This window comes from Corvus kubaryi, unplaced genomic scaffold, assembly GCF_017639235.1.
Source record: "Corvus kubaryi isolate FWS band 111438036 unplaced genomic scaffold, C.kubaryi_AGA036_p1.0 37398, whole genome shotgun sequence".
In the NCBI taxonomy this organism is placed as follows: domain Eukaryota; kingdom Metazoa; phylum Chordata; class Aves; order Passeriformes; family Corvidae; genus Corvus; species Corvus kubaryi.
Window position 1 is genome coordinate 50419265 of NW_024581137.1, and position 27966 is coordinate 50447230.

The following is a 27966-nucleotide window of genomic DNA, read 5'->3' on the forward strand; positions in this document are numbered from 1 at the left end:
CAGTAGCTCCATGGACACATCTCCTTGTGGGTGCTTTCCACCCAAGGAACCCAGCAATCCAGACATTGTCAGCATTGAGAGAATACTGGGATCAAAACCAGTGATGCCCCAGAGAGGCTTGGAAAGAGAGATGAGAAAGAAGCAAATGGATGTAAAACAGGAGAATCAGTAAGGGACGATGTTTAGTTCTAAAATTTTATGTAGCCTCAGTGAGAAATTTTTGACTCCTAGGTGGACTTATTTGAAAAGCATATTTTGTTTGTTTGCTTGCTTTGTTTATCTATTTATTAGATTTAGAACAGACACCTTAAGCCAGAGACACTGTTTTTGTATCACAGCACGACCCATTGCTGTCCAGGTGAGAGAAATTTTGACCACAGCTTAGCAAAGCACATTGCATGCAACTTAAAAACTGGTCCCTCTGAAAGCCAGGAAACAATTCACACATTTGAATGCATCTAAAGACTTGTTTTTAATCATAATCACAGAAAATTGCTCATTTAAATACTACCAGGGATTGTAAGTCTCTTCCCTACTCTCACTGACTTTTACAGCACTTGATTTTTTAGCATTTAACGTTAAAATAAGTGTTATTATCTTTATTTTTGGATGTGCTTTTACTTTGCTCTAGAGCTGCTTAATTCTCTGCCATATCTGGAATGACATTTGCCTTGGTTGTCAGCCAGTAAGTTTGTGAAAGTTTTTCTGGTTCCCTGGAAACCTTCCCTAATATCCCACCCTGCCCAGAGTTTAGACAATGACACATCTCAGCATTACATACTTCCCATGCCTCAGTTCTGAAGGGATTTTTCCCCATTGCATATGAAGAAGAGCTGACATAGCCTAGATTGGCTTTTGAGACATTCTTGGAATACTCAAGATGCTCCATGTTTAAGAGAAATATTTATTTTACAGTTCACAGCCAAGGGCAGCTGGCCTGGCTCAGAACCTGTTGACTCCATCGGGAATTGGCTCCGGCTGATAGAATCTGCTCCCTGCCTGCCAACAGATACATGGCCAACCAAAATTGGAAACCTGAGAACTGGAGGTATTGTACTACCAGTAAATAAAAAAATACGAGGCTTATACAGATTACCCAAAGTGAACAATGCTTGGCCTGCAATTTTAGGAGGATTTACCTTTTCCCAAGACTTAGACAGTTTAGAGAGCCACTGAAATGCAGATCTGGGCCCCAGTCTGGTGCACCCTGAGGACAGAAGGAAAGACACGTATCAATATCAGTGAGTACCAGACTCCAACCTGAGAGACCCAAGTAAGGGATAAGCAGCCCCTGTGGCAACATTTCCAAAGGGAAAGCACTCAGAATGAAAAGAATTTAAATCAGAATACAAGTTGGTTTACTGTAGAAAAAGAAACAACCCACAATATAATAACTTACCTATAATAATATTTTTCAGGCTCTTTCTCCATATAGTCAAGTCCTCCAGCACTTCGTCTGACTGTCAGAGAGATTTCCAGCAGATTTCCCAATTTCCAGGCTTTTTGCTCTGTCTCCTGTTTGCAGAGCATCTGTTTCTTCCAAAACAAGCAGGACTTGTTCCTGCTGGTGCTATCCCTTTTACACATAAAATAACCTGGGTAGAACAATAACAACCAGATGTGATATATGATGTATCATAATCTATAACAGCAACATCTCTCTCCAGCCCAGGAGGGTTATTTCATTCATCAGGTTTAACGAGTGTTCAAGCAGTTTATGACACGTACTGCTTCACACAATCTAAATGCAGCTATGTCATTATATCAGATAAATCTTCCTAAGCAAGAATATGTGCTATCACACGCACACAAAAAAAATGGTATCTGTGCTACTCCAAGGGCTCATGTTTTGCCAAATGAATTCAGTAGGGATTTAGGTTAATGGTTTTAAATAAGATTATTCTACACTTACAGTGAATTTAGGGCTTTCTACTATTAGTTCTGCTCCTGTGCTGGGTCACTAGGAAGGTTCTGAGGCTGTGCAAAGAGTAACTAGCTCCCATGAGAACCCTGGCAGACAGACTGGCATTGGGGGTGTCCTGCTAACAGAGCGATTTTATTCCGAGTTTGTAAAATCTGTAAATTGTACTTAGTAATAAAACCTACAGAGATTACAAGTAAAGAGAAGACACAACGTGAGACTTGAATTAATAATATTGTGGTTTCCAGGCAGGGGTCAAGGTCAAAGAGCATTTTCAAAGTGAAATCAGCAGCTGTTGTTTCGGTGTGCCTATTTCTTGTCCCCAGCCATACGTGATGCTGAAAGAGCCACATATACATCACTAGCAGACTGATGAGAGCTTCTGGCAATGCTCCAAAAGTAGGCTATAATGAGCAAATGACAGTTGGGAACTGGCAAATTCCTGGTTTCCTTCGAAGATTTTAAAATATGAATGGGTTTTCCAGGGAGTGAGGGAGTTATCAGCAAAATACTTCCCTGGCATCAAAATTATTAATCTGAAATAATTCAAGGATGGCAGTACTGGTCTTCTAAATCCCAGTCAGAAGAATTTTTAAAACAGGAAAACTAAGGGGAGTAGGGATTAGAGTCACTTTACTAATAATATAGAACAATACACATATGCTTATTTTGAAAGGTTATCATTAGTGCCAGTCATAACAAAATGCCTGGAGCTAAACATGTAAACTTGTAAAGATACAGAATCCATTGTAATCACACATTGAGCAATGAGCAATGGATTCTTTGATACAGTTTGCCTTGATACAGCCCTATAAAGACCAATAGCATCCTTGAAAATTATTCGATAACATAACATTCATATACTGAGGCAACTGTTTTTAGAAGTCTTGAGGTTAAAAAGAAGTGATGTGAATTTAAACTGGATTGATAGCTTCAGAATAAATTCCTATTTTAACTTATGTGAGTTACTTAGATTTATAAGCAGAACTTGAGCACTCCAGTACCTAAAAAGAGCACTGTTGCAAGTCAGACACCTTAAGGAATGGCATCAAGATAAGGTAAACTGACCGCACAAAGTCACAAAACAGGGGAAGGGGCTAAAAAATACTTCCATACAAAGCTCTCCTATGGAGAGGACTCCACTGATGGCAGATGTTAAGGTCAAGCTTTCCCACATTTATGAAATCCTGGAATTGATGTTTGGGATATGCCCAGTTACTCTCCTCCCTACAGCTGCAGAGCCTTGTGGGCAGCAGATAATGCCGTGAAGCCTTCAGGCAGCTGAGGGAGGTGAACTTGCAGCTACTCCATCCCAGCAGGAGGTTTTATCCCCTGAGCATAAATCGAGACCACCTTTACGTACGTGGGCTTTTCAGGGCCAGCTCTGAAGGTGGGAATGGGCACAGAGCACCTCAATGGTGACCCCCAGCAGGAGCACAGGTGGCTGCACAGACTTGGTGGCTATGTGTCTCCAAATGTAGAACATGTAGGGGTGTTTAAGAAAATCTCCAAGAAGAACCTGGTGAGGCCCCAGGCTTAGGACACTGTCAGATTTAGCCAAGGAAGGTTGGTGGCTGATGGCTAGGCGGGTAGACTTTGGGCTTTGGCTTTGGAATTGCTTTTTTATCTCTTTGTGCCCTGCCCGTAGGAAGGAGATAAGAGTTTTTCTCCAGTTGTTGATAAAGTGGCAAAGAAAATTAAAAAAAAAAAAAGAGAGAAAGGGAGGCAGTTATATAAAGCTAGACAGACAGAGACACATTACCTCAACAGCGCCAGAATCTGAGGCTGAAAAAGAGAGACAAAATTGTGTTTGTCCTGGAATTAATAACTTTTAGAAGAGCAAGTTGAAAGCCCGGAAGTAGACTACAAATTAAAACCCTATTGGTTGTCTCTTTGGGGGAAAACTGGTTAAAGATACAAAGCAGATGGTGGGAGCGGGACTGAACCACAGAGGGACAGTGCAGGACCAGTCACTGAACACACAGGTCTGAAGATGGGCAGGTGAAGATGCCCAGTTATGCAGCCCTGGCATAGTTTACTATCAAATGACAGCAGAAGCCATACAGTAAGACAAGGGATGCACCAACTTCTCTGTGTCCCTGGAAGCTGCCACCAGTCCGACCTGAGAAGCTGCAGAAGTGAAGAAGAAAGGGCTGGAGCTGGGCTGAGCCTAGAGGAGATGGTACCCAGAAGCACCTTGTAAAGAAGGAGAGGACCACAGCAGCGAGGGAACTCGTGCCAGAGCTGAGGACTCTATAGCAGTAATGCAACCAATGCCCTCCCCTCAGTGCTTGGACTCGAGGACACACGTGAGCAAAGGCACAGTCTCAAAACTCGAGGGCTTAGTGAAAAAGTGTTGAGTTTTAATAAGGAATAATTTATTCACACTGCAGTGATAATTTGCCTGATTTCTGCTACTTGTAAATGCAGTGACACTGTCTGTGGGGCAGGGAGGTGCACGGTGGGCGAGCGTGGGGCTCCTGCACGGAGCAAACCAGCTCATGACGCATTCTCCCAGCAGAGCTGTGCTAGTGGGAGTCTGCTCGGGGCATGCCTGGTATTTTTGGAAGCCTGAGCAGATTCAAATAGCTGAGTGCTGATGTGTCTGGGATCAGAAGCCCAGGTCAGAGAGGATTACGAGGAAGGATTCGTGGTGGCGTGGCTGCCTGCAGCTCTCCTGCAGCAGGCAGCATCTGGGACCCTTCGTCACGAGCTGTGTCCTGTCCTTCTCACGGCCAGGCCGGCTCACTCTCATGCCCAGCAGCGTGGGACATGGGTCTTCAGAGATTTACCCAAAGGTGTAAGTGTTTTACACTGCCTTTGGTCACTGTGGAAAGCAAAGCACTTTTAAAATGGTTAAAGTTGATGGACCTAGAAGGACACAAGTAGCTGAAAACCCCTCCAGACACAGGCACTGGTCCTGCTGGAAAGACATCACTTTAGGGGTAATATTGTGTATATTTTTTTCTTCCAGTCTTTGCCACAGCTGGAAATTATTTTAAAAATCCAAACCCAAAACTTCACCACTTTCTGTTTAAGTTGCTGTAAAAATCCAGTCCTTGGGTGCTTTGATAGGAGATAGCCTAATCCTCGTCTTGCTTGAGTGGTCTCTCCAATTTCTGCTGTAGAGCTGACAAGTCCCTTTGGGGTTTATGGTGAGGGATTTTTTTTCAGTCCTTTTTTTTTCCTTCTTTTGCTCTACTGATTTTACCTCAAAGGAAATCACTGAGGTTTTCTTTTTTACAAGCAATAACTTCTTATTTATTTAGCTATCTAATTCCATTAAAGATAGCTGCTTTGAGGGTCTTTTTAAACAGTCTTCCTTTTGCTCTGGATCCTTGAGATTTTACAGCATCTTTTTACCACACTAGTTGGTTTGGATAGTTAGAGTTCCATTACGTTTGTCTAACAAGCAGGAAAATGTATTTAGACCCTTCAGAGAGAACAGTCCCAGGGTCTGTTCCGCTCCAGTGGGACTCACATCCAGTGTGCTGGGGCAGAGCTGAGGGAGAGCCAGAAGAGAACAGGGTACTTTGCCTTTGCACTAACCCGTGCCCCCAAAATGCGTGTGCCTACAAAAGGGCAGGTCACAAATACAGAACATAAACAACTGAAGGAGTTCAATAACTTTATCTGTAATGGATGTGCTGAAATTTTCCTATAAATCAAGATGGTATCCTCCTATAGCCCTGCTCTGTGTCACATCCCAGAGTGGTGGACATCATGGCCCAGGAACAGCTGAACAAAGAGTTATAGGCTGAATTATGCCAAAGGGCAGGAATGCGCTGTTCCTCCAAATACCATTTCAGCTGCTCAGTTTTGTTTTCTCCTGACAAACAAGGGATAAACTAATTACCTTATATTGCAGATAGCTGTGGATGGAAGTGAAATAGAACCCCTTATCTCTGGGAAAGCCCTCGGATATGAATGTGATTGTACAAATGCTTGCAGTGCAAATACAATTACTCAGAATGAGAGGGGATGCAAGGAGAGCCATGGGCAAAGGGTGGAGCAGGGCACTTAGCAGACCTCACCCATCTCCATCTCTGGTGTGTCTAGATTTCAGGGATAGGGAGAAATGTGCTGTCTCAGTGTTGGCACTAAGGAGAAATATTCTGTAGGGTTTAATTTCATCTTTATAAGCTACAAGGCTGTTTATTCTGTATTATTCCACATTGTTTCCCTGCCTGTTTGCCTTGTGAAACAGCATTTTTGGTTTCCTGGTCTGAAAAATTAATGAGCTAAATGCACTGAATGAAGTGCAGGAGATATACAGGGGGAATGGAGAAGCTGACTGGTAACCATTCTAAGATTGGCTCAAGAAATCAGCAGCAGTCAGAACTGCATGAAAATCATCTGAGTTCCAGTCTCTTAACCATGAATCCCACCTTCTCAAGGACAAAGTTATGTCTGTAATGTGGCTGTGCATCACACATCAAGCCACTTTCTGCCTCCAGCCCACCCTCACTCGAGCAAATTTCCAACTTTGATTTTCATGTCTGTCCAGAAAAAAAAATGGTTCTTCCAGATTTATGTGTTCAGCAACTCCAAATGCTCAGGTATTGCAGAAAACCAGAAGGAGTCTAAAGAAATAGTAAGTGTTTTTTTACAGAGCTGATAAATCAGGCTAGTATGTTAGGAAATTCAGCTGTATCAAAAATGAGGATGAGGTAGTAGCTTACAAAGCAGAAAGCACTTGGCTGATGCCAAAAAGCTGTTTCAGTATTGGTTTCTGTTTGACAAGAGTCAGGAACACAGCAGCCTCTTCCCAGGGGGAAGGCAGACCTCTGCTTTATTTATGAAGTCAGGACCCTGACTGGAGTACGTTAAGCTTTGTGGAGCAAAGCTCCTTATGGGCTCTTAAATGGCGCCAGGATTTGGGGGTTTACTGTGGGTGTTGGAGTTCACTCATCACAGCAAAGTGCTCCACATTTGGAGCGATACAAATCAGTTGGTGAAGGCTGCTTTAGAGTAAAGTGCCTTGATGGGATTTCTTCCCCAGTGCACTTGGAAGGATGCATCAAGATTTAATTCACTGAATATGAGCATATATTAGTGCAAATAGCACAGCAGCTGCCAGGGCTAAATTAAGGAATGGTTAGCTCCATTCAGAAAAGCATTGTGCACTCCACAAGGTTTAATTTAAATAGGAAGACCTTTTGGGGATCTTTTATAGAGGAAACATCCTGATAATGTCATCAAATTATGACTGGATTCTGAGATTGCAACATGGTACTTCTGTTATTTGGCTTCTGTGTTTTCTGATCAAAATAAAATATCCTTTATGAGTGAGATTCTGAGTAATGCTGCACATAACAATACTTTTATGTTACACACATGAAGCCTTAAATAATTCCAGAATCTGTGTTGGTATAATTAATGTTTAATACCTCTTTAAGTTCACATCGTTATTCCAGTAAAGGTATTTATCACTAGAAATGCAGGGCTAAAACACTCAGTGCTGAGTCCTGCACCAGGTGAGCACACACAAATACACCCCCTCCAAGAGGGGCAGCAAAATGGGAAAAGCTGCACCTTCATTAAATGCATCCACGTGACAGAAATCCCAGACAGAAGGCAAGGGTCTGATATAAAAAGCATGGTATTTATTTTAAATTAATCTTTAAAGTGTAAGAATACAGCTGTGTCCTGGGGCTCTAATTTCAGATAAGGAAACAAAACTGTGCACTCCCTTTGACAGCTCTCTATCTCTTATCCAGCTCTTGCAAGTAGAAGAAATAAAATACACCAAAATCCCCTTAACAACAGTGTAATTATATTTATCAAAGTCTGTGTAATTATAGCTACCCTGGCAGCTGTATTTATGCCATTTCCCCACTAAAACCCATTCATTTTAGCTAACTCAGGACAAACCCTGTGTTTAGTCCTGGCCAGAGATGCTCCTACCTGTGCAAAGACCCTGCAGCCAGACAGGCAGCTATGTAGAAGAAGCTGCTGTTTGAGGAGCTGAGTAAACTGAAGTACCTTGTTGCCTCTCCCTGGTTTTAAAATCAAGAACCATACATGGTTAAGGGGAAAGGGGGTTTTTACCTTGGTATTTATGTAAGGATCCTCAAGGTGCTCCACTTCATCCAGGTGGAATGTGCTGAAATGCACCCCAAAATGCACCCTGGAAGGCACACCCACAGTAGATCACATATACCATAGATAGGCCTTGCAAATTAGCATATCTATCAAATATTCCCCAATGAGAGGCTCGAATTAAGCCCCCCATCCTGAGGAATCCCCCCCTGGATGGGCCTGTCTTAGTTTACAGGATGTTGTAGGGAAGACCTTGGTTTCTCAGGACAGCATAGGGCTTTCTGGCCTCCAGCTGCGAGGCCTCCAGGATGTTTGGTCTCCTGGCTTAACAGAATATTGGGTCTAAGCTAAGTTACCAGACTTAAGGAATTACAAGTATCCATGCTAAAAGCACTGGGGATACATAAAAGCTATATTAAAGGGTATATAAAAGGTATCTATAAAAAAAGGCAAAAAATCATCATGGCATCAACCTTCTGTATGGGACGATGTTTAAAAGAGGTAAGTATTCCAGCTATGGATGGGTGTTTCTCTGTGAAGTACACTCTGGGCTTGCCATGAGATCATAACTTCAATGCAGGCATCAAGTGAAATTATATGGTCCCATGTAATGTAGCAGATCAGATTTTCATAATATTCTCCTCTTGACCATAAAACAAAGGAGTTCCACTGAGGAATCCCAAATCAGGTTTAGATCACTCCAGTGTCTGGCACTGCCTGAACATAAACTCAGAGGTCTGAAAAATAAAGGCTCTGCCCAAAGACATTCAGGAAACTGCAGATTCCATTGCTTTAAGACTGATAAAGGCAGTTCCAGTTTCCTTCAGCTTCTTAGCTGCTAGGACAGTATCCATCCTCTTGGCCTAATAAAAGTAGGTAAAAACATCCCAAAAGATGCTTAATGTCCATATACATTTGGATGTGTATGCTTGAATATTTATTTCTGTGAAATACTTTCTGAAAAACACTTTCAGGTATTCACTTCAGCTTGACCAGAAATTAGCCCCAAAGCAGAGCAAGCAGCCTGGCAGGAAGGAGTAATAAAAGCTTCAAAATACAACTTTACCTGACAGAAAATTGACTTCTTAAAATTAATGGTCAAATTCTTCCTGTCTGATGTAGCTGCTTCCTCAGGGAACATTCATCTTTGTCAAAATACCTTAATGATAATATCTTGATTAACTGTTTTTCTGAGCAGCTCAGTTCTGTACAGGGAAATAATTTGGTTCCTGTGTCACTGGTCCTTTGTGCAGCAGTAATAGGCATATGTTCAGTGTTCAGCCTTTCCTGGGCAAATGTGCAGATGAACCTCTTTGGATGTGGAGCTTTCTTACCAGAAATTTTGCAAAAAAAAATGTGGCCCCTTATGCAGTGCACTGTAGGACAGAACTCGTTGACTGATCAGTTGATTCCTAAGAGCTGAAAATTCCCACCCTACAGGAAGGGCTTCTGTAAGAAGCTGCTGGAAGCTTCCCCTGTGTCCAGCAGAGCCAATGCCAGATGGTTCCAGGATGGACATGCCACTGGCCAGGGCTGGGCCAATCAGGAATGACAGTAATACCTCTGGGATAACATATTTTAGAAGGAAACAAAAGTTATTGGGCAGATGCAATAATGGCCAGGGGAGAGCAGGGTGAGAATATTTAAGAAGAACAACTCTGCAGACACCAAGGTCAGTGGAGAAGGAGGGGCAGGAGGTGCTCCAGGCGCTGAAGCTGAGGTTCCTCTGCAGCCATGGTGAGGCAGCTGTGCCCCTGCAGCCCATGGAGCTCCATGTGGGTGTAGAGATCCAGGAGGAGGTCCCCATGCCTGAAAAGAAGGCTGTGGAATCCATGGAAAACCTGTGCTGGAGCAGGCTCATGGCAGGGACCTGCAGACCTGTGCAGAGAGGAGCCCATGCTGGAGAGGTTTCCTGGTAGGACTTGTGACCTTGTGGGGGACCCACACTGGTGCAGGCTGTGCCTGAAGGACTGACCCCATGGAAGAGTGACCCACATTGGAGCAGTTAATGGAAAACTGCCTCCCATGGGAGGGACCCCACGCTGGAGCAGGGGAAGAACCCCTCTCCCTGAGGAGCAGCAGAAACAATGTGGATGAAGTGACTGTAACCCCCATTCCCCATCTCCCGAGATCTGGCAGGGGGAGAGAGAGCCCAGGAAGAAGGAGCAGGGGCAGAGGGGTGGGTTAAAGGAGGAAGGGGGCAGGTGTTTTTAAGATTTGGTTTACTTCTCATTATCCTGCTCTGATTCTGATTGGTAAATTCAATTAACATCCTCAAGTCAAGCCTGTTTTGCCTGGCTGCTAATCTGTGTGTGATCTCTCCCTGCCCTTATCTCAACTCATGAACCCTTCCTTATATTTTCTCTCCCCTGTCCAGCTGTGGAGGGAATTGGGTGGCTTTTGTGGGTGCCTGGCATCCAGCCAGGGTCAACCCACCACAGCATGTCTATTTTTAAGTTTTAAAAAAATCCAAAGCAATGCAGGGGATTTCTTAGTTCCTTTGCCCTAAGAAAGGCAAAAAAAGAAGTGTTCCTAAAAAGGTGAGACCTTTATTTATTTGTTCTTCAAGAAGCACAAGACACTTTCAGCATGGGCATTAGTGGGAGCAGGGCCACTTCTGTTCTGGCTGTGGGAGAGCTGGCCCAGGACAGCCAAGGCCAAGAAGTTGTCAGCAGAGGTTGCTGCAAAAGAGCAAGAATGAAAGAAAAACAGGAACAGCCTCACGGGCCTCCCCAGACATCTCTGGGTAATGTCTTGCACAGCTCTCAGGGGAAGAGGTTCTGCTTCCCTGCAGCTACATTGGTCCATCTTTTTGTTACCAATATTGTGGGATTTTAATAGTAAATCCTCAGTGGTGACCATCAACTTTACCATGAGTGAAGGGAAGCGAGAGCAGGTGCTCAGGTCAGCTTTACCCTTTCTCCTCCTCCTTCCACCATCTCCAGCACCCACAACGTGTCCTTCCCTGCCAGCCTGCTTAACTTCACACCTACACCACTGCTTCCTGTGTAGGCACCAAACCCTTAAAACAACAACAGATGCTTTCCTTATCAACATCTTTTAAAAAATTCCTAATGAAAGCTGAGGTTAAAAAAATATATATAATAAATTGGTCTGCAGTACTAGACAAACAGCCTTCATGCTCCAAAGGTAAAAGGCTTATTTCAGGAAAGCAAGCATGCTGATGGCAAAACACAGACCACTATCAATTGCTGCTCCCATAAATCACATTTATTTTCCAAATAATAGGAAGATTCATTGTTTTCTGCCAAGCAGTGTCACCTGGTAATAGGAGCCAGTCAAAGCAACAGTAATTTTCACGCCATAAAAACAGTATCAAGATTGTTCACTGAGTAGGAAGAATGCTATTGATCAAGGAAAAAAAAGACCATAAAAACAGGAGACAAAAGCAAAGAAATTAAGTAATGATCTATTGGGTGTGTAATGAAAGGTCTGTTAACATTTCCATTATTCAGCTTCCCTCCCTGGATGTCTCCTCTGAAGCGTTTACAGCCCCTTCTCCTCAAACCAGGGCTGCAAGGGGTTAATGGTGTGAGACCAACACTTTGAGAAGGGCAGTTCAAACCATTGTACAAAAATGAAGGGAAAGGTCCTGCCCTGGCCTCTGTTTATTGACACAGCAAAAGACCCAGAGCATTTCACTGAATTGATGTTTTCTTCTGCAGAAGGACGCAGGGCTAAAGGGATGGGGACTGCAGAAGAGCTGTGGTCAGGAGAAGGCACAGGGCTGTGGGAGAGGATGCACCTCTGCTTACCACAAATCTGTCCCCTGTATGAGGGGCTGGAAACTACAGACCCCCTCCACTGAGTCCACTAGTAGTCAAAATAATAGCACAAGAAGAAGAGCTGAACATACACATCCTTACTCTCAACATTTACCTACACTTCTACAAAAACAACTTTTCCACTACCACCAGATACTTCCAGACTGCCCAGCTGAGAGGCTTGTGCAGCCTTGGCAAATCCATGAGCATTTCAGCAGGAAGCAAAGGACCTGGCTGAAGGTCTCACCAGACCAGTGGTGGAGAAGGACCAAGACCCATTGGTTTCCACCACTTCCACCATCCACATCCCACAGACATGATTTCATACTCAAGCTTCTGCAGTGTCCTGAAGGAATGTCCTTGTGAATGACCACCAGCATCAGAGCCAGCAGGGACAGAAATACAAAGCCTACCTTGAAAACTTCTGCCTGTGAGCAGGCAGCTGTCACTGTCTGGATTAAACTGAGAAGAACAAGGCCTGTGCTGTCTGGTCTGTTCTGTAACCTCTTGGCTTTCCAAATCATACCTTCATCATCTCAGTTCTCAGCAGCAACAGGTGGTGGCATCATCACCCACTTCTAGTCAATGCCAGCAAAAGGTAGTCCTAAAATAAAGGCCGTCTCAGAACCTTTCCCCTCTGCCAAGAGAGACAGTCTTGTCCTGATGACTGGAGTTTCTGAGCAAGTTTAACCCTTGCAAGCAAGAGACTGATGACTTTTCTGGGTGGAAAATACATTCTGAGGCAGCTCATTGTTAGGAACTTAAAAAAAAACATTGTTAAATGACAGACCTAAACCTATCTGCTAACTTAACCTAGGAAAAACTTACTAATCTCACATGAACCAGTGGTTGTTTCATGATTGGGCTGGTGGAAACACCTATAGTTCTCTAGTTTCTCAGCTGACACATCACAATAAAACATGATATGAGGTGACTCATTACCATCGTGTTCTATCACATCCAGCTCATAATGCAACCTCAGACTTGCATTACATGAGCTGAATAATATTTTCCTAAGAAATCATGATAGAAAAATCTGTGGTCCCAAGGGAAGTAATTTTGTTGATTAAAGAAAATGCCACCACCAAACCTGAATCCTGCTGAGAAAAAAAAGGGGCTCAGATGCACCCAAACACCTCCTCCCTGTACACCCCAGCAGGGCTGTCTGCTGGAGGAGAGGCACAGCAGGCAGGGGTTACCCATCACCCGAGTCTGTGTCTGCACTCAGGGCAAGAACATATTGGGCAAATTCGCATTTACAGTGGAGCTGGATCTGACCCAGAACTGCAGAGCCAGACACACTCTGAGCTTTGACAGGCCCTGACACAACCTTTTGGGGGCTCAGATCAATGAGCTGGTTTTGACTTTGCACTTAAGGAATCACTGTTTGCTGTCCTGCACCCTCCCATCTCTCTGGATCCTCCCATCACTGACGTTTCCTCATAACTATTTCCCCAGACATTTAAGATTTCCCAGATGACGCGGATGACCCAAAAACCCAGTAAGTGAACGCTTGCATTCAGCTGTCCCTGCACAAAAGATGCTGAGGGGAATAGGGAAAGTCACAGCCCAGATTGCTACAGATGGGAAATATCTTCTGCATATTGAACAAGAAGGGGTTGGCAGTGGAAAAGCTGTTGCGCTGCCACGGGCGGTGCTGCAGAAATCGGGGACACGTGGAGTGACACTGCCCCCATCTCCAGGCATTGCCTGCAGGGATGTGTCCCACCAGGAGCATGGTGCCTTCCCAAGGTTACTGGACCCATCTCCCTGGCTGGCACGGACCTTTCAGCCAGTGCCAGCTTTCTGTGGGAGCGGGCAGTGGCCACACACTCCCAGCCTGGGTGCTGCCAGCTGAGCAGGGGCACAGACAGCGAATGCTTGGAGGAGCAACGAGTGGCGGCAGGAGCTGAGCCTGAGTCAGGAGGAGCACATCCCAAATGCTGAATGTCCCATGACGTGATTTCGGCTGAGGGGGAGGGAAGGTGTGTGGGACCACGCTCTGGAGATACCATCACTGCCGTGAGCTCATGCGTTCGCACCCCAGAGCCTGTGAGAGCCTGGTGAGACTGAGGGCAGCAGAGCCAGGCCCCAGGTCTGCCCTTCCCGTGTCCCAGGCATGGCCCGCTTCTCTTCCTGTCAGTGGAGTATTAGCAAGCTGATAGCATGCTTCTCATGCTTGTCCAGGTGGTCAGCACAATTTATGGAGCTGAGCCACTGTTTAATCATCTTTCCCAACCTGAGAGGGTGACCAAAGGTAGGAAAGGTTTTTCTGCGAGGAACGACTCAATGTGCTGAACCTCTTGAGCCATAAAAGGGTTAATCAAACTCTGGCATGAGTGAGGTATGTAAAATCATGAATGCCATGGAAAAGGTGAGTGAGGACATGCTGGACAGTGTCTCTTTCAATGCTGTGATGGAAGAGGGGAGGAAACCAAAGAAAGGTGTAGGAGGGAGTTTTAAAGCACAGCACCTATCTCATTACCCAGTGGAGTCACATGAGGGATGCCTTGTCATAGGACAATAGGTATTGAGCAGCTTTCTAGGTTAACAAGTCAATGGGAAAAAAATACTGGGTAACAAAAAGGCCATTGCTGGATCCAGGAGCCTCTGACCCCCAAAGTGCCACAGCTGGGAAAACACTTTGGTGAGGTAAAACACGCTTAGCCTGTTCGTGTGCTTTCCCCTAGGCAGCCACCATTAGTCACTATCAAAGACAGGACAGTGGGCCAGGCAGCTGACAAATCCTTTTCATGGGTACAAAGCGTGACTCACAGCCCAGGGAAGGCTCCAGTGCGGGTACCTCCTCCCTCGGATCCCGCAGCTGTGAAACCCGTGCTGTCACAGCGTACCAGTATGGCAGTTTGCAGCTTGTGTCTGCTGCTAAGATCAAGTCAACCACCTGTGGTGAATGTCCCTTCCAGGTACCGTGGGAAGTGTTTGTTTAGTGCTCCTTCCCTTCCTTGGCTCTGAGTGTGCAGTCTGTTAAAGAGGCTGCAAACCATCTCCTGGTCTGACATAGCAATATGCAATAGCACTGCTCAGCTTAACATATTAAACCATCCAAAAATGCCACACATCTGGACTCAAAAAATCAAGCATAAACACATATTTTATAGGTTTAACCCTAAGATATTTAAGGGGTGTATGTGCATAAAAGCTTTGGTGTGATTCATGATTTTGCCATCTCGGCTTTCTTCTTAAAAGTCTGGAAATAAGTTTTGTTTTTTAAGTTAGAATAAATTTTCCCAGCTGCAATCTCTAACATCGAAATAATGTAAAAATAACACCTGCCACATAAGACTTCATTAAATTTCAACCACCAGCAGCCTAAAGAACAAGAAAACTGCTCTGCATTGACCAAAGGATGAGCACTTCCCAAACAAGGGATGGAAAAAATGACATCTGCTATTTCAGTAGAAAGGTGCATGTGCGTGCCAATGGAAACAGACACTGAGAGATGCAATTAGACATCCAGCCAGTGCAGTGAGGTCCCATTCCCTCCTTGAAGACATCCTGGAAAATCCGTGATTGCTTCCAGGCAGATATTGAGGCGTTTCCCTGAAACCAAAGCATTCAGACTCATTATCAGCATAAGTGTTTTCATCTCCCTCTCACACTCACTTCTTACTTCTTGGTCTGGTTTTGCAGTGACAAAGAGGCAGGAGGAAAGTCTGGAGTACTTGAGACTGTAGTTCAAGATACGCCAAATGACATGGTCAGTTTTGTCTTGTCATGATGAGAGCAGTGAGGTAACCTACCCCATGCTTGGAAATGCCATCTCACATCAGCTCAGACACTTTGTAAGTGCTTCTCCCGCTGTCAGGAGTTAACAGCTGGTGGCTAAGAGAGCACCAACAAGGTACTTAACAAATCTGACACTTCCTAACACCCCACCTAATCCTTTTTGGCTAGAAGAGCTTGTGAAGAGACAAAGTGTGCTGACACAAGGCAGGTGAATCGATCGTAGTTCCAAATATGAACATTTACTGAGATCTGTATGTGGCTTTAAATGCCCTCCTTTAATTCTCATCAATGGGGAGGAAAATTGCCTTGCCTAGAGTTTTTGGTCCAACAGGTAGCAATGAGAAGAGTGTTGCAAAGAGTGATAAAAAGTCTCTTAAGACCAGCTTCCCACTTGGAAAGAAAAGAATTAAATATAGCTAATCAGGGCAAATGTACCACCCCACCCTCCAATCAATATGTGAGTTACAGGGCACCAAGGTGCTCCCTGGGCAAGGAAAGGTGAGAGAGCACTAAAATGTGAACTCAGTTTGGGCATAAAGGAGCAGAACTGCACAAAAGAAAGATAACCAAGATCTGAAATGCAGGAAAGACTAACCTATGCATCCAGGGAATCTTGTGCAACTGGCACAAAAAACAAAAGGGGAAATACGGAAATTAATAGAATTCTTTACAGGTAAAATAAAGCAATGACATTTGATATAGTAACAGGCTAATCCCACCACTTGATAGGCACCAGTTTGGTGGCACATGGCTGGGAACATTCCTAAAGAACAAGTGGGCATGAGTCACACATTTCAGATATGGCTGGGAAAACAGGCAGCTTAGTGCTTCCCTAATGATTACTGCACAATTTCTAGATATTTGACTCATCAAAAGAAGCATTTTTCTGTGTGTTATTTCAGGAAATATATACAAAGGCTCCTGAGATAATTTGAAATTTTGGGGAAAAGGAAGTATCTGTAAAGGCAGCCAAGCTGACAGAAGAAAACAGAGCTTTGTGTTACCTCTAGGAGCAGGATGTACAGGTCTGCAAGCTGCTCATGAAGGTGGCACCAGCACGGAGCAGAGACTGGGCAAAAACTTGAAAAATACTTTTTTATCATTGTGACACCTACACACTCTGAGATCATTTATTTCAGATCAAAGCCTTGCCAAATCTTGGTTTGAAGAGCAGACCATGCACATCCCTGAAAGGTGTGGAAAAATAACCGAATTTAAACCATTTTCATAGTGGTAGCTTCCAAGTTAGGAGCCAGAACACTCATCTGTCAGCATTGTGTTTGTTTGCAATTGCGTCCCCTCTATCTTAAAATTGGGGTTTTTCAATGTATCTTTTTAAGGGATACCTTTCAGTGTATCCTTCCTGTTACTCAACTGTTATCTACCCTAGTAAATTTATTTTCTTATGGGATACATTTTGGGTCTTGGAGCCCAGGTATCTGCTCAATAAAGAATCATTTTGCAATACATTTTATGAATCACATCAGGCCCCGTACTTAAACTAGTTCTGTTTCTGTTCTCAGCTCTTCCACAGGAGTATTGTGGGATGGGCAGGAATCATTTCCCAACTTTCACAATACATTTATTCACAGCCACTCTTGGGCCAGCATAATTTGTTATCAGTTGTGGTGTCTCACACCCACCTGCATTTTTTCCTACCCCAACACATATTTAAGTGCCCACATCATCAGGCAGCCTTCACCTGTGGCAGATGGATGCACTGGGATACAGAACAATGTGCTTGCTCCTACAGCACACAGCACCAGGTCCAGGCTGTCCTGGAAGCAGCACAGCCACGTAAACACAGTGCTACAGCCATGCTACACTTAAGCAGTTCCCCTTCAGCTAAAATCCAGAAATAATAAGGCTGAGAAAGAAGGAATTAGGCTCAATGGCCATGAGCTCACATCTCTTAATTTCTGGGCAAGCTCAGACAGATTTTAGGTAGTTACGGGAGAGATGACGCTCATGGTTCCCTCCTCTGGGGACTCTGTTTCCCAGGAGATTCTCCCAGTGGAAGGCACCAGGTGTAGGAGACCACCTGCAAGCACGGCAGCACCCTTCCAGTGGGATAAGGATGCCTTTGTTGAGACAGGCTTTTCCTCACTAATTTAGAGCCTGCCTGCAGCTCTCCTAATTAATGCTCTACCCACCTCCATCAAGCCTAACACAGGGATTGAGTCAAGGAGATATTTATGTACCAAATCCCTGTCTGCTCTAACTCTTCAAGGCACATTCCTGATCTGGAGCCACTCTGTCCCATTACTTGAGGCTGCTCACAGCACAGGGACAGCCCTGGGGAGACCAGCCCTGTGCTGGTGTCACCACTCCCCTCCTCCACCTCTGCTGCTTTTCCAAAGCATGCACTAAGTCCCCAGCAAATAATAAGCAGTAACAGCTTTAAACTGACATATGTATGGGGGGCATTCCTCCTAGAGTATGGAAAGCGACCTAACCGGGATGCAGTTCAATGTCATGCATTATCCAAGATGAATATTCCTTGCATGGCAAATGTGCAAGCTCTGCTTGAAGTATACTCTCCTCACAGTGATGTTTCCAGCCAGAAAGAACCCTCATTTTCCAGTATCAGCCATTTGACACAGGGACTGTATTGACTTACTCATGGATTTAACAAAAGGAATTACCTGGAATGCTTGTGGGCGTTGTGTGAATGAGGACTCTCCCCGCTGTGTGTACAGCCTGAACTTTAATGGAACTGAACCACAGACAACTGATGCCAGTCTACAGTACAGTGCAAGAGGACAAAGTACAAAGGCAGATTTTCTTTATTTTTAAATATTAGTAACACTGCACAAAAAAAAAAGTGGTACTTAAGTGACAGAAAACCAGTACTCAGTCCTTATTTGATCTTAACCGTAATTTACAGACCCTAACAGAGTTCATAAATGGTTATGTGCTTGCAGAGGGTTACATTGGGTAATTGAAGCTAAACCATTCAGATACCAGAGACACCAGAATTTGTTATATCAAACCATGCTAGAATGCAGACTTGGCTTCTCTGTTTAGCTCCTCTCTTACACCATTAAGTGCATTCCTACATCTTTGAAACATTAGGATGAGTGAGTTTCTCCAGGAACTGTGGACTTTCAATATTGCCAGGTTTAAGGTTGTTACATCAACAACATATTGGGAAGAGGAAAACAAAAGGAACAAAACAAAACCATAAGCTGCTAACTCCTACCTGGAGGTTAAAAAAAGGAGACAACACACTGACAAGAAACATGCAGGTAGATGCTTAAGGCAACAGAGGGGCTCTGTACACACTAAAAGGTTAAGAGAAGCAATGTATCATGCACATGAGACAAGTATGGGAAGCAAGGAAGTCATCTTGCCAGAAAATATGTATTTCTTTTAAATCTAAGACATCTTTTCCAGCTAAAAAAAAAAATTAATCCTGCAATAAAACGGACACAAAATGCTTTCATACATAAAGGTATAAGTTCTTTGCAGAAACAAGCTGATAAAATCTAAAACAATGCTGAAAAAATGTTTGTAATCTAAAAGCTACTCAGCAGAAACAAAGAGCAGTTTTAAAGTAGCATGTGGATCATTTGTCTCTAGGTTCTGAAATAAACTTTTAAAATAAGGAATGATTTCACTAAATGATTCATCAGGAGTCAACTAAGCCTAAAGAAATCAGTAGGAGTGCTTACAGGAGACCATAATTACACTACATTTCTTAAAATCAGAGGATATAACTTCAAGATACAATTTAATATGAGGGAACATTTTAATAGCAGGGGCAGAACTGCCCACTCTGGGAAAAAAAAAATTAAAAAAAGAAGGAAAAGAAAAAAAAAACCACAAAAAACCCCCAACCATAAAAGTCACTTATTAATCTTGCATAAATTACCCTAAAAGAGCTCATGTCTCCATCCCATTCCCAATGACATGAGTGAACAGACTCTTCTTTCAACGGGCCTGATGTTGATGCCAGTGATCAAACAAACAGGCATTTGCCTTTTATATCCTACAAGACAAATAACAAACACTAGACTAGAGTCGTTTTAGTCCCAGGGAAGGAAGAGGTAAGAAATTCTGTAATGCTTTCCAATCTTCAAATGTAACACACTCCTAACCACAACCAGCCTCGTCCGAATTCCCTAACCTGAACGGGCAAGAAAGCCACTCCGTGAAACTAAAAGGAATAACATAGTGCAATTTTAGTACAGTTTTAAACATGAGTCACTTCCTTGGTAGCAGTGTGAACAACCAAAAAATATACACAAAAGAGTTGTGCTCAAAGGTAACATGAAGTTGTCATTATTATAAAGGTATTGGCATAGCAGAGAAGTCCATTTTAGTAACTCCCTTTGGTTGACTTCTTCTTCTTCAGTTCCTCTCTCTGCTTCTGCTTCCTCCTCTTGCTGCCTTCTTTGTATCCTGAGGAAACATGGCTTGTAAAACACTTTTCACAGCATTCATGGACTTTTCTCTCTAGCAAAAGCACATGTTCTCTGAATGGTTTAAAGACTATTATAAAAAAGGTCTGGCTTCCTAATGTGTTGGGGTTTTTTTAAATTGCCATTTCTACATATCCCCCATTCTACTACATCCCTTACATAGAAAGAAAATACTAGCAATCTTTGAAGTTTGAAAAGATCTGGAGAACTTTCAAAATACTTCAAAGCCATTCAGGAAAAGCTTCAAAATTAGAGCACATGCAAAACTGGAATAATTTTCAAAACGGAAGCAATAAATAAGACTTATACAGCAGGAGCAATTTAAGTACTGGCATTTCCTGCTCACAGTAGTCAGAGTTACCATGATATTTGCATTTCCATTTTAAGGCTAGGGAATGCCAAGAATCCTGAGTAAATAAGAAGGTGCTCAGTGTTTACCAATATATATTTTATATGCTGGTCATCAGCCTGCTCAAGCTTAACTATGCACCACAGGTTATATTCGGCTGCAGCCCCAATGGTGCATGAAAGCACTGAGTTCAAGCAACAATTATTTGCTACAGGTTCAGTAGGCACAAGCTTCCAGCCATGTGATCATCATTCCAATGGTTTATTATCCCCACAGAGATGTGTGAAAAACAGTTCTTGCTCTGCATCCCTCCTTTCCATCCAAACTTGCAGTAAAATCCAACTTGCTGGCAGACTTGCAAGGGCAGTGAACTGTGTGAACCACCACATCTACCCAGGTGCACTCATAAATCTAAACTGAGAGCCAGTAAACATTTCCCTCAGACAATCATTCTGTGATGTTTTGAGACAGCTGGAGGGATCTTTTAGCTCAGTGGTGCTCTGTCACTGGGAATCAGCACAGTCCAGTGACCAGGGCCAGCACAGAGCAGAGCAGCCCCTGCAATCCAGCTGAGAGGCAGGGCTGGGAGTCAGAGGAATGGCCCTCGAAAGGCACAGCTCTGCCTGTATGGAAATCTCTTTTTTTCCCCTGTTCTGTCAGCAGGCAGGCAGGGATGGCCCCAAGGAAGCTGTTTCACCAATGCACCTGGTTCTCCACCAATTCAGTATCAATAGCAAAATTAATATGGGAAAAGGAAGTGATGGGAGGCCGGGGGAGTACAAAGCCACACTGTGGCTGCAGTTTGCTCCTCACCAGAGCTCCTACCAAGCACAGCTAGAGATGTGCCCACAGCAGAGCTGCAGTTCTTCAGTTTACTTGGGGAGAACCACGAGGTAAGTCTTTCAGCTAAAACCATTTGAGACTTTATCAAAAGCTTAGAGGAAATACACTCCCTTGTAGCAAAGGGAAACTGCTCTAGGTTATCACTGTAGCTCCTGTGCTGTATCCACAGCATGACATCATCTTTTGCAATCATCTGAGTCAAGAGGCAGGATATTTATTTAGAAACTCTGCCATGAATGATCAGCCTGCACAAAGTTAGAGTGGAAACCATTTTCCTGTTCAAGGAAGAGAGAAACTGGCAGTGCTTAGCAGAATTGCAGATGACGCTGGGTTTTCCCTGCACTCTGTGACCCCCTGAGCTATACTCCTGTCCCTGGAGTCACTGTATGAACATCTCCTCACTGAGAACTCCATCCAGGAAGTTTCCTTCCAGGTTACCTATACATCACCAAAAATAGGATCCCTTTGCATTCAAGTCACTGAGTAAGGCACCCATCCCTGAAGGGCTCAAGCATCTCCCTGCTTTCTCACAGAGGTCAATGGAGGCAGAAGAGACGTGCTGAGTCCTGAGAATCAGTCATCTGGAGGGTGTTATTCAAAGAATTCCTCCCTTTATGGGAGGGAAAAACAGCATCATATCAGCTGATCAGAACTAGTTCATGTAGTAACTATGAAACAATAACACAGATATTTGGGAAAGGATCATTAAACCCTAGCAGGTATTAACTTCATAATTTTTTTAATTTTTCATTCTCAAAACAGTGTCAGTATTTCTAAAAGGTTTCCACATCCAGGCATGATAGCATTTGATTGTGCTATTTTATATTGTAATTTTTTTTTTGCAATAGTCCATTTTCTTCAAATGCTTGAGATTTTGAAAACAATTCTAGCAACTGTTCCTTAAAAATACTGAGTCAATGTAAATTATGACTTCAAGTGAATGCCACATAATTCATTGTCTTATAAATGAAACAACTCAAATGTTAAAATATTGTGGTATGAAGATATTTAGGCATTTGACAACGTGGTCTCCTACCAGCCTCTGGAATGATAAGGCTGAAAAGTGGAAATCTTTCAAGCGTTATCAGTGACACACAGAAAGAGATTGCCCAAAGTAGGAGATAACACACAAACACAGAGTATTCCTCAAGAGAAAACTGCCAGGTCTTTTCTGTTTTGAGCCTGCTATGATAAATAATTTCACTGTCTGCCATTTCCTTTTCTACCCCCACCTAAGAAGAAAGGATAGGTCAAACTTTGCCAGTTTGTTGCTTCGGCGATGCTATGCTGGGTGATAACAGCCAAAAACCTGATCCAAGCAAGTGAAGCAGCTCCTATCATAAATAAGAATTGCACACTAAAGATGTAACCCTTCAGTGCGTATTTCAGTCAAATACTTCAACCAGCACTAATTAAAAGTATATTTAGCTGCCTTTGTTACGAGACTAGCCCCAAAGTCATGAGACAACAAAATCTGAATTAGAAAGCAGCAGCCCCATGACTGATCACTCTGCAGTGAGTCTGTGTCCTGGCGAGTTGCCTGCATCCCAAAGTGTCCATAGAAACTTCCCATAGTAAGTGCCAGGCTGAACTGGCTTCAGCCAAACAGTGCTGGCCTTGGAGAAGGGCTGTTCAAATTTCCACCCTTAGCAGCAATCTTTAGCCACCCAAACTCTAGAAATGCCTCATGGGGCAGAGGGAGAACAGGGTGCCAAGAGCTTCTCCAAGCTGTGACGTTTGGAAAACAGATTCACTCAAATGCAGATAGAAATCTCCCTAACTTGGTATTTCTTGCTTTTGTCAGCTGCCAGGAGCAGACATGGGTGAGGCAAGAATCCACATCATTTGTAATTACACCTGCTTTACTACGTGGATAATTCTTGTCTTAAACAAACTGCATCAGCTAACCCACTCTTTCCATTTCATCCCCTTCTCTTCTACTTCTAGAAGAGCCGTAAGGAGCACAGACACTACTCCAGCTTTCATAAAGCTGTTGAAGGCTGAAAACAACTTCCAAAAACACTTAGGTGCAACTCCTTCAACCATCACTCCGCAAGGACCCAAACAAACTGGGAAGGTTCTCTGCCGTATCCCAGATTGACTTTCCTTCTGGCTTTCTACTTCCCTGCCATCTGCACCTCCCAAAGTCACGAGTTTGTTCAGTCACTGACTGTGAAACTCGTCACATTCTTGGGTGGCAACTGCAAGGGAGGTGTGCACATCGGGCGGCTGATCCAAAGGCACAGGTGTCCTGGGGAAGACACTCCTCTCCAACACATTCCTGATATCCTACTTTTTCCTGTCCTGCCTGATATCTGCCTGCTCTACCAGGATGCAGAGAGCAGCCACAGGTCTGCTCCACCTTCCTTCTGCCAGCACAGAGGAGCGTAGGAGTCAGCAGAAGGAAACAAGGTGTTCAGTCACAGCTGACAATTAACACATGACATTGCTGCTGCTTGACCCACATCAATGAGCAATAAAGGCCATGATTTTTATAAAAATCTGCTAAGGTGAAGACTTGGAGAAGCCTCCTTCTACTTTCAGAGTAAAACATTGAGGTTGGAGGTGGGAGGGATTCACACTTTTTGCTCAAGTCTCAGAGAAAATGTTCTCCAAGATCTACCAACTTTTTGCTAAGATCGTGGTCCTCCTTCAAAGCATGGAAGCAGCCATGGCCCCAACACCCACACAGAGCTTTAAAAGGGCAGTGAGGCACTTTCAAGCAGGGTTCTGTAGTACTCTTTCTAATTTTCTGCTCTTAGAAACGTCTCTCTAGTCAAAACAATAAACTGCTATTTCAAAGGCAGCTATCTTACTTCTGAGTCGCAGCCACCCTCTGTTATTTTAGACTGACCACATTCACATATACCATTGTAAAAATTCACCCCAGATCACAGCTTCAGTATAATTTCATGTGTGACTCAATTTGCAATTACAGCTTTACACTTTCACATCTCCTCCTTTCAGCCTGAGCCACTGCCCAGCACATAGCACAACCTGACCTACTAATTCCCTCTCCTCATCCACAGCTCCTGCCTGTCCCATGGAGCATTGTGGAGAGGGAGCCTTTAGCCAAGAGCTGGGGTGACAAAACATCCCACCCCATCTATGTATGCTGTTCCACTATTTAATTATCCACACTGTTAAATCCAAAGGGTGAGTTCTCCAGTTTCACTGGCTGACCCAGTGATGTAATCCCAACTTTGATGTTTTAGGGGACTGAAAAGCTTTAGCAACTTGCAGGGGCCTTCCTTCATGCTTGCTCACCATGCTGGTTTCATTACCAATTCTGCCTAGAATTGCCACAAGAATATACCAACCCAGATACAACTGTTTGCCTGCTGTTAATTAGGGTCACACCAGCACTGAATAGATTTCCAAGGTTTCACTCCCAATGGCAAGCAAAAGCTTGCAAGGCTGTGCAGCCACGGAAGCCCTTCCACACACAGCCCAGCTGTCTCTGATGGGTAACAGGATGATTTCATACCAGCAGCCAAAACACCATGCGTGAAGGCAGCTCTGGGCTAAGCCTGGGAGCAACCAGCCGGTCTCCAAATCCACCAGCCAGCCCTCTCAGCCCCTGCCCCAGAAGGGTACAGCTCTTACCCCATCCCACTTGCACAGTTACAGCCAGGGGACGTGGAGCAAAGGGACGGGGAACTCCATTTTCACACCTCCAGCATTCCTCATGTATTAAATTTCCACAAAAAACAGTGGCTTTGCTTTCCTTTCTCTTTCCATTACATGTGCAAAACAAAGTTTGTGATGGAATTATAAAGTAATTAGTTGGAATAACAAAGCACATCACTGTTACTAGTTAGTAAAGTGTAACTCAGGAAACTGCATGTTGGTAAAAATAACAGAGACTGAATTAAAGACAAAATGAAGTACAAACAGCTCAACTTTCCAGCAGAGGAATCCATGCCAGGAAAGGATCAAGATTAGTTAAGCTAGTTCTTTTAAAGTGGCTTCCTCTTCACAAATGCCAGCAGATGAAAATGCAGCAAAAAATGAATTATTAATGTTGTAAGTTGTAGGTTAATGCAAGCTATTTCTTTGAAAAGGAAGAGCAAACCTTGCAATATTATCTTCCAAATAATGAAATTTATATCATTTTTTTTTCACTATTTTAACAATTAAACATTTCAATCATTCTTGCTGGATAAAGGTCAAAACTCTGAAATCCAAAGCAGTAGTTTTTAAGGGGTAGTTACCACTACCTCTGGCATTAACAACTGCCATCCCCAGGTCTCTGCTGCCATTAACACCACTTTGACACAGCTCAGATCCCACCAGTCAGTCATGTATCACACTATCAGGGAGCATTCACTTGCAGTATCTGAATTTTTATTTCAAAAATTCCTTCTTTGGAGCTAGAGAACTGTTTGAGATATGCAGTGATTTCAGAGCACAAGAGGTGAACTTTTATCCTAAAAGTCCATTATGAAACCAGGAACAGTTTCCAGAGCAATTTCCACTACAACACAAAGTGTCCAGAAGATGGACAATTAAATTGAACTGTCATTTTTTTGTTAAATACCCCCTGTGATGATTGGCAATCCCGACTAAGGAGAGGATTCATCTCACCTCTGGATATTGCCAGTCTAAAGGAGTTGGCCAGCCTTTCCTCTTGGCACTAGAGAGATGCCACTTTCAGAGGCACATAGACACGATGAAACCTATCCCCTTCTCCTTCATTTAAATTTCCTATGGACTTACAAATCAAAATTCAAACATTCCCAATCTTAGAGCTGGGAAAAGAAAACCACCTCACTGCAGGTGAATCATTAATGACTGAGGGTTTGCTTGAGATGGTCCAACTGGGACAACATCTAAAACAGCTGTATGGTCCCACTGCCAAGGGCTCCACACTGGTGGTGGCAAAAATGTCTGATTCAAGGTGGAACTGCAGCTGGTTTGAGGCCATTGAACTTAACTATTTCCCAGTGAGTTGAGAGGGCTTTGGAGCAAGGCAGAAATGATGCTATTGTCTCCCAACGCCGGCCCGTGTAAGCACGGCAGTGATCGATGAGAAGCCAAGCAAGTAAAGTGGTCTCTGTAATTACAGAGCTGTGCTGGTGAAGCTTCTTGCTGGGCAAGGCAGTCAGCAGAGGTGAACACCCATGAAGGGGAATGGCATTACTGGCCAGGGCTCGTGCACAAACTTCCCAGGGAGGGATTAAGACACTCACGTAGGTTTTTATGACTGACTCGACCAGTCCTTCAGCAGCCCTGTCCATCAGAGGAACGGTAGGCAAAATATTTAAAGCAACAGTAAAATCTTAGTCTTACTGCAATCAAGTTTTCACCCTGAGTCTTTTTTTGGCAACTCACAATCTACTGGTAGAAGAGAGCATTTTGTGATTGCACTAATACTTCTGGAAATTAATTTTAATTACAAACTTGTGCGTCTTGGAGCATAAATAAATTCACAGCAAAAAGTCCTAAGTAATCTTAAAAATTGCACAGTGTGTGTCAAACTCAGCTGCTCCTTGGAATCCATTGCAAAATATTGTGATTGAAGAGACCCTCATGCTCCAAAGGTAGAGACAAGATTTTGTTTTGCCAGCCACAGACATGGGAGACCAAACCTGTAGCTCTTGCATGGGAAGCTTCAGGACATCAGCTCAGAGGTTATATTCTGAATATCTCTGTAACTTTTTTCTTTTTTTTTTAAAGAAAAGATCAACTTGGTCACCTTTAAGACACAAAGCTTCCAGCAACTGATGAGGAAGATGTTAATCTAAATTATTCTATTTTTTTCAATCTGTCATCCCTCATAATATCTTTAGGTCTTCCATACAAAAGACAGTGTTAGGTTTAAAGGCTCATAAACATGGTGGAAGTTGGTACAGCACTGGGAATACATGAGCACCTGTTTTGGGGTACAGTGCATATTTTTCATGTGCTGTGTTTACCCTGAGAAGCCTCATAGGCTCACACATGCCAGCACTTCATCTGATTTCACACTACTTAGAAGAGTCCTTGGTTTGGGCATCCAAGTAGAAAGGCATCTTTCATGTATCAGAAAAACCTGTCCTCACAGTCCTGGATGATCTTTGACCACAGGTTGCAATTAAATCAAGCAGTTATGAGGACTTTGTTGTCCAAGATAGCCTCTGGACTACATTGCCAAAAATTACAGACTGGAAATATATCAAAGGACTAATTACTTCCCAAAATAACCCAAACAATTGCCACGTTTGCCTGAACAGTCTCAGCCTCCTCTATTAGGATTTAGTTGCCTAAAATTGCAGCTTCCAGAAATAGCATCAGCTTGCTGAACTTCTCCTTGGACAAGGAAACCAAGCACAATTTCAGCAAATGAATGTGCAAAGTATTGTGAGGAGTTAACCTCTAAAATGCCTTCACTTTTAACAACAAAGAGCAGAGGCACTTCAGCAGCACAAGAGTATTTGCCCTGGATCCTTAAATATCCCAGGGCATTAGTGAATCTAGGCTAAATGGAAGATCAGAGCTAAAGCAGGATGAAGGCAAGCAAGCTGCTGTTTATTATCTACCAGGGAACTAACATTAAGTCAACACACAGCACCAACTTTTTGCTTGGCTTTTTGGGTTTGGCTTTTGACTATGTGATGGGTCCTTCTCTGCACATTTCTCATCAACATGCTTGTGCACACCTGATAAATAAAAAGGGGCCTCGAAGCTGCTCGTAACCCGGCTTCTATCTTGTTCTTCCACCTCATCACTACTGTAATGGCAGGCAAGGCGGGGGGAGCTGGCAGACTTGTGAGGCTTCAGCAGGCGAAGGTTGGTCGGCTGGGAAGGCAGCGCGTGTTGTCCTCTCCGTCTGCACTCCTCGGCAAAGGCTTCTTCATCTGCCTGCCCTGCAAA

The 27966-nt window shown here is 43.6% G+C and overlaps 1 protein-coding gene across 5 annotated transcripts in view; it reads right to left on the reverse strand.

Moving 5' to 3' along the window:
* The window catches only part of DNAJB6 (DnaJ heat shock protein family (Hsp40) member B6), a 126272-nt gene that overhangs the window by 49243 nt on the left and 49063 nt on the right, over nucleotides 1-27966 (reverse strand). The window contains exons 9-11 of one of the 5 annotated variants that reach the window (XR_006018688.1): nucleotides 27753-27959; nucleotides 1400-1595; nucleotides 1140-1207 (exon numbers count right to left, since the gene is read on the reverse strand). Coding sequence is in view for 4 of the 5 variants with exons in the window: in XM_042044319.1 (XP_041900253.1) it covers nucleotides 27646-27959 (314 nt within the window). In the remaining variant the exon portion in view is untranslated. Of the gene's footprint in view, nucleotides 1-1139; nucleotides 1208-1399; nucleotides 1596-14842; nucleotides 15310-16090; nucleotides 16117-18266; nucleotides 27960-27966 lie in introns of those variants that run through there. The other 4 variants (XM_042044320.1, XM_042044323.1, XM_042044322.1 and 1 more) reach the window with 4 other exon arrangements.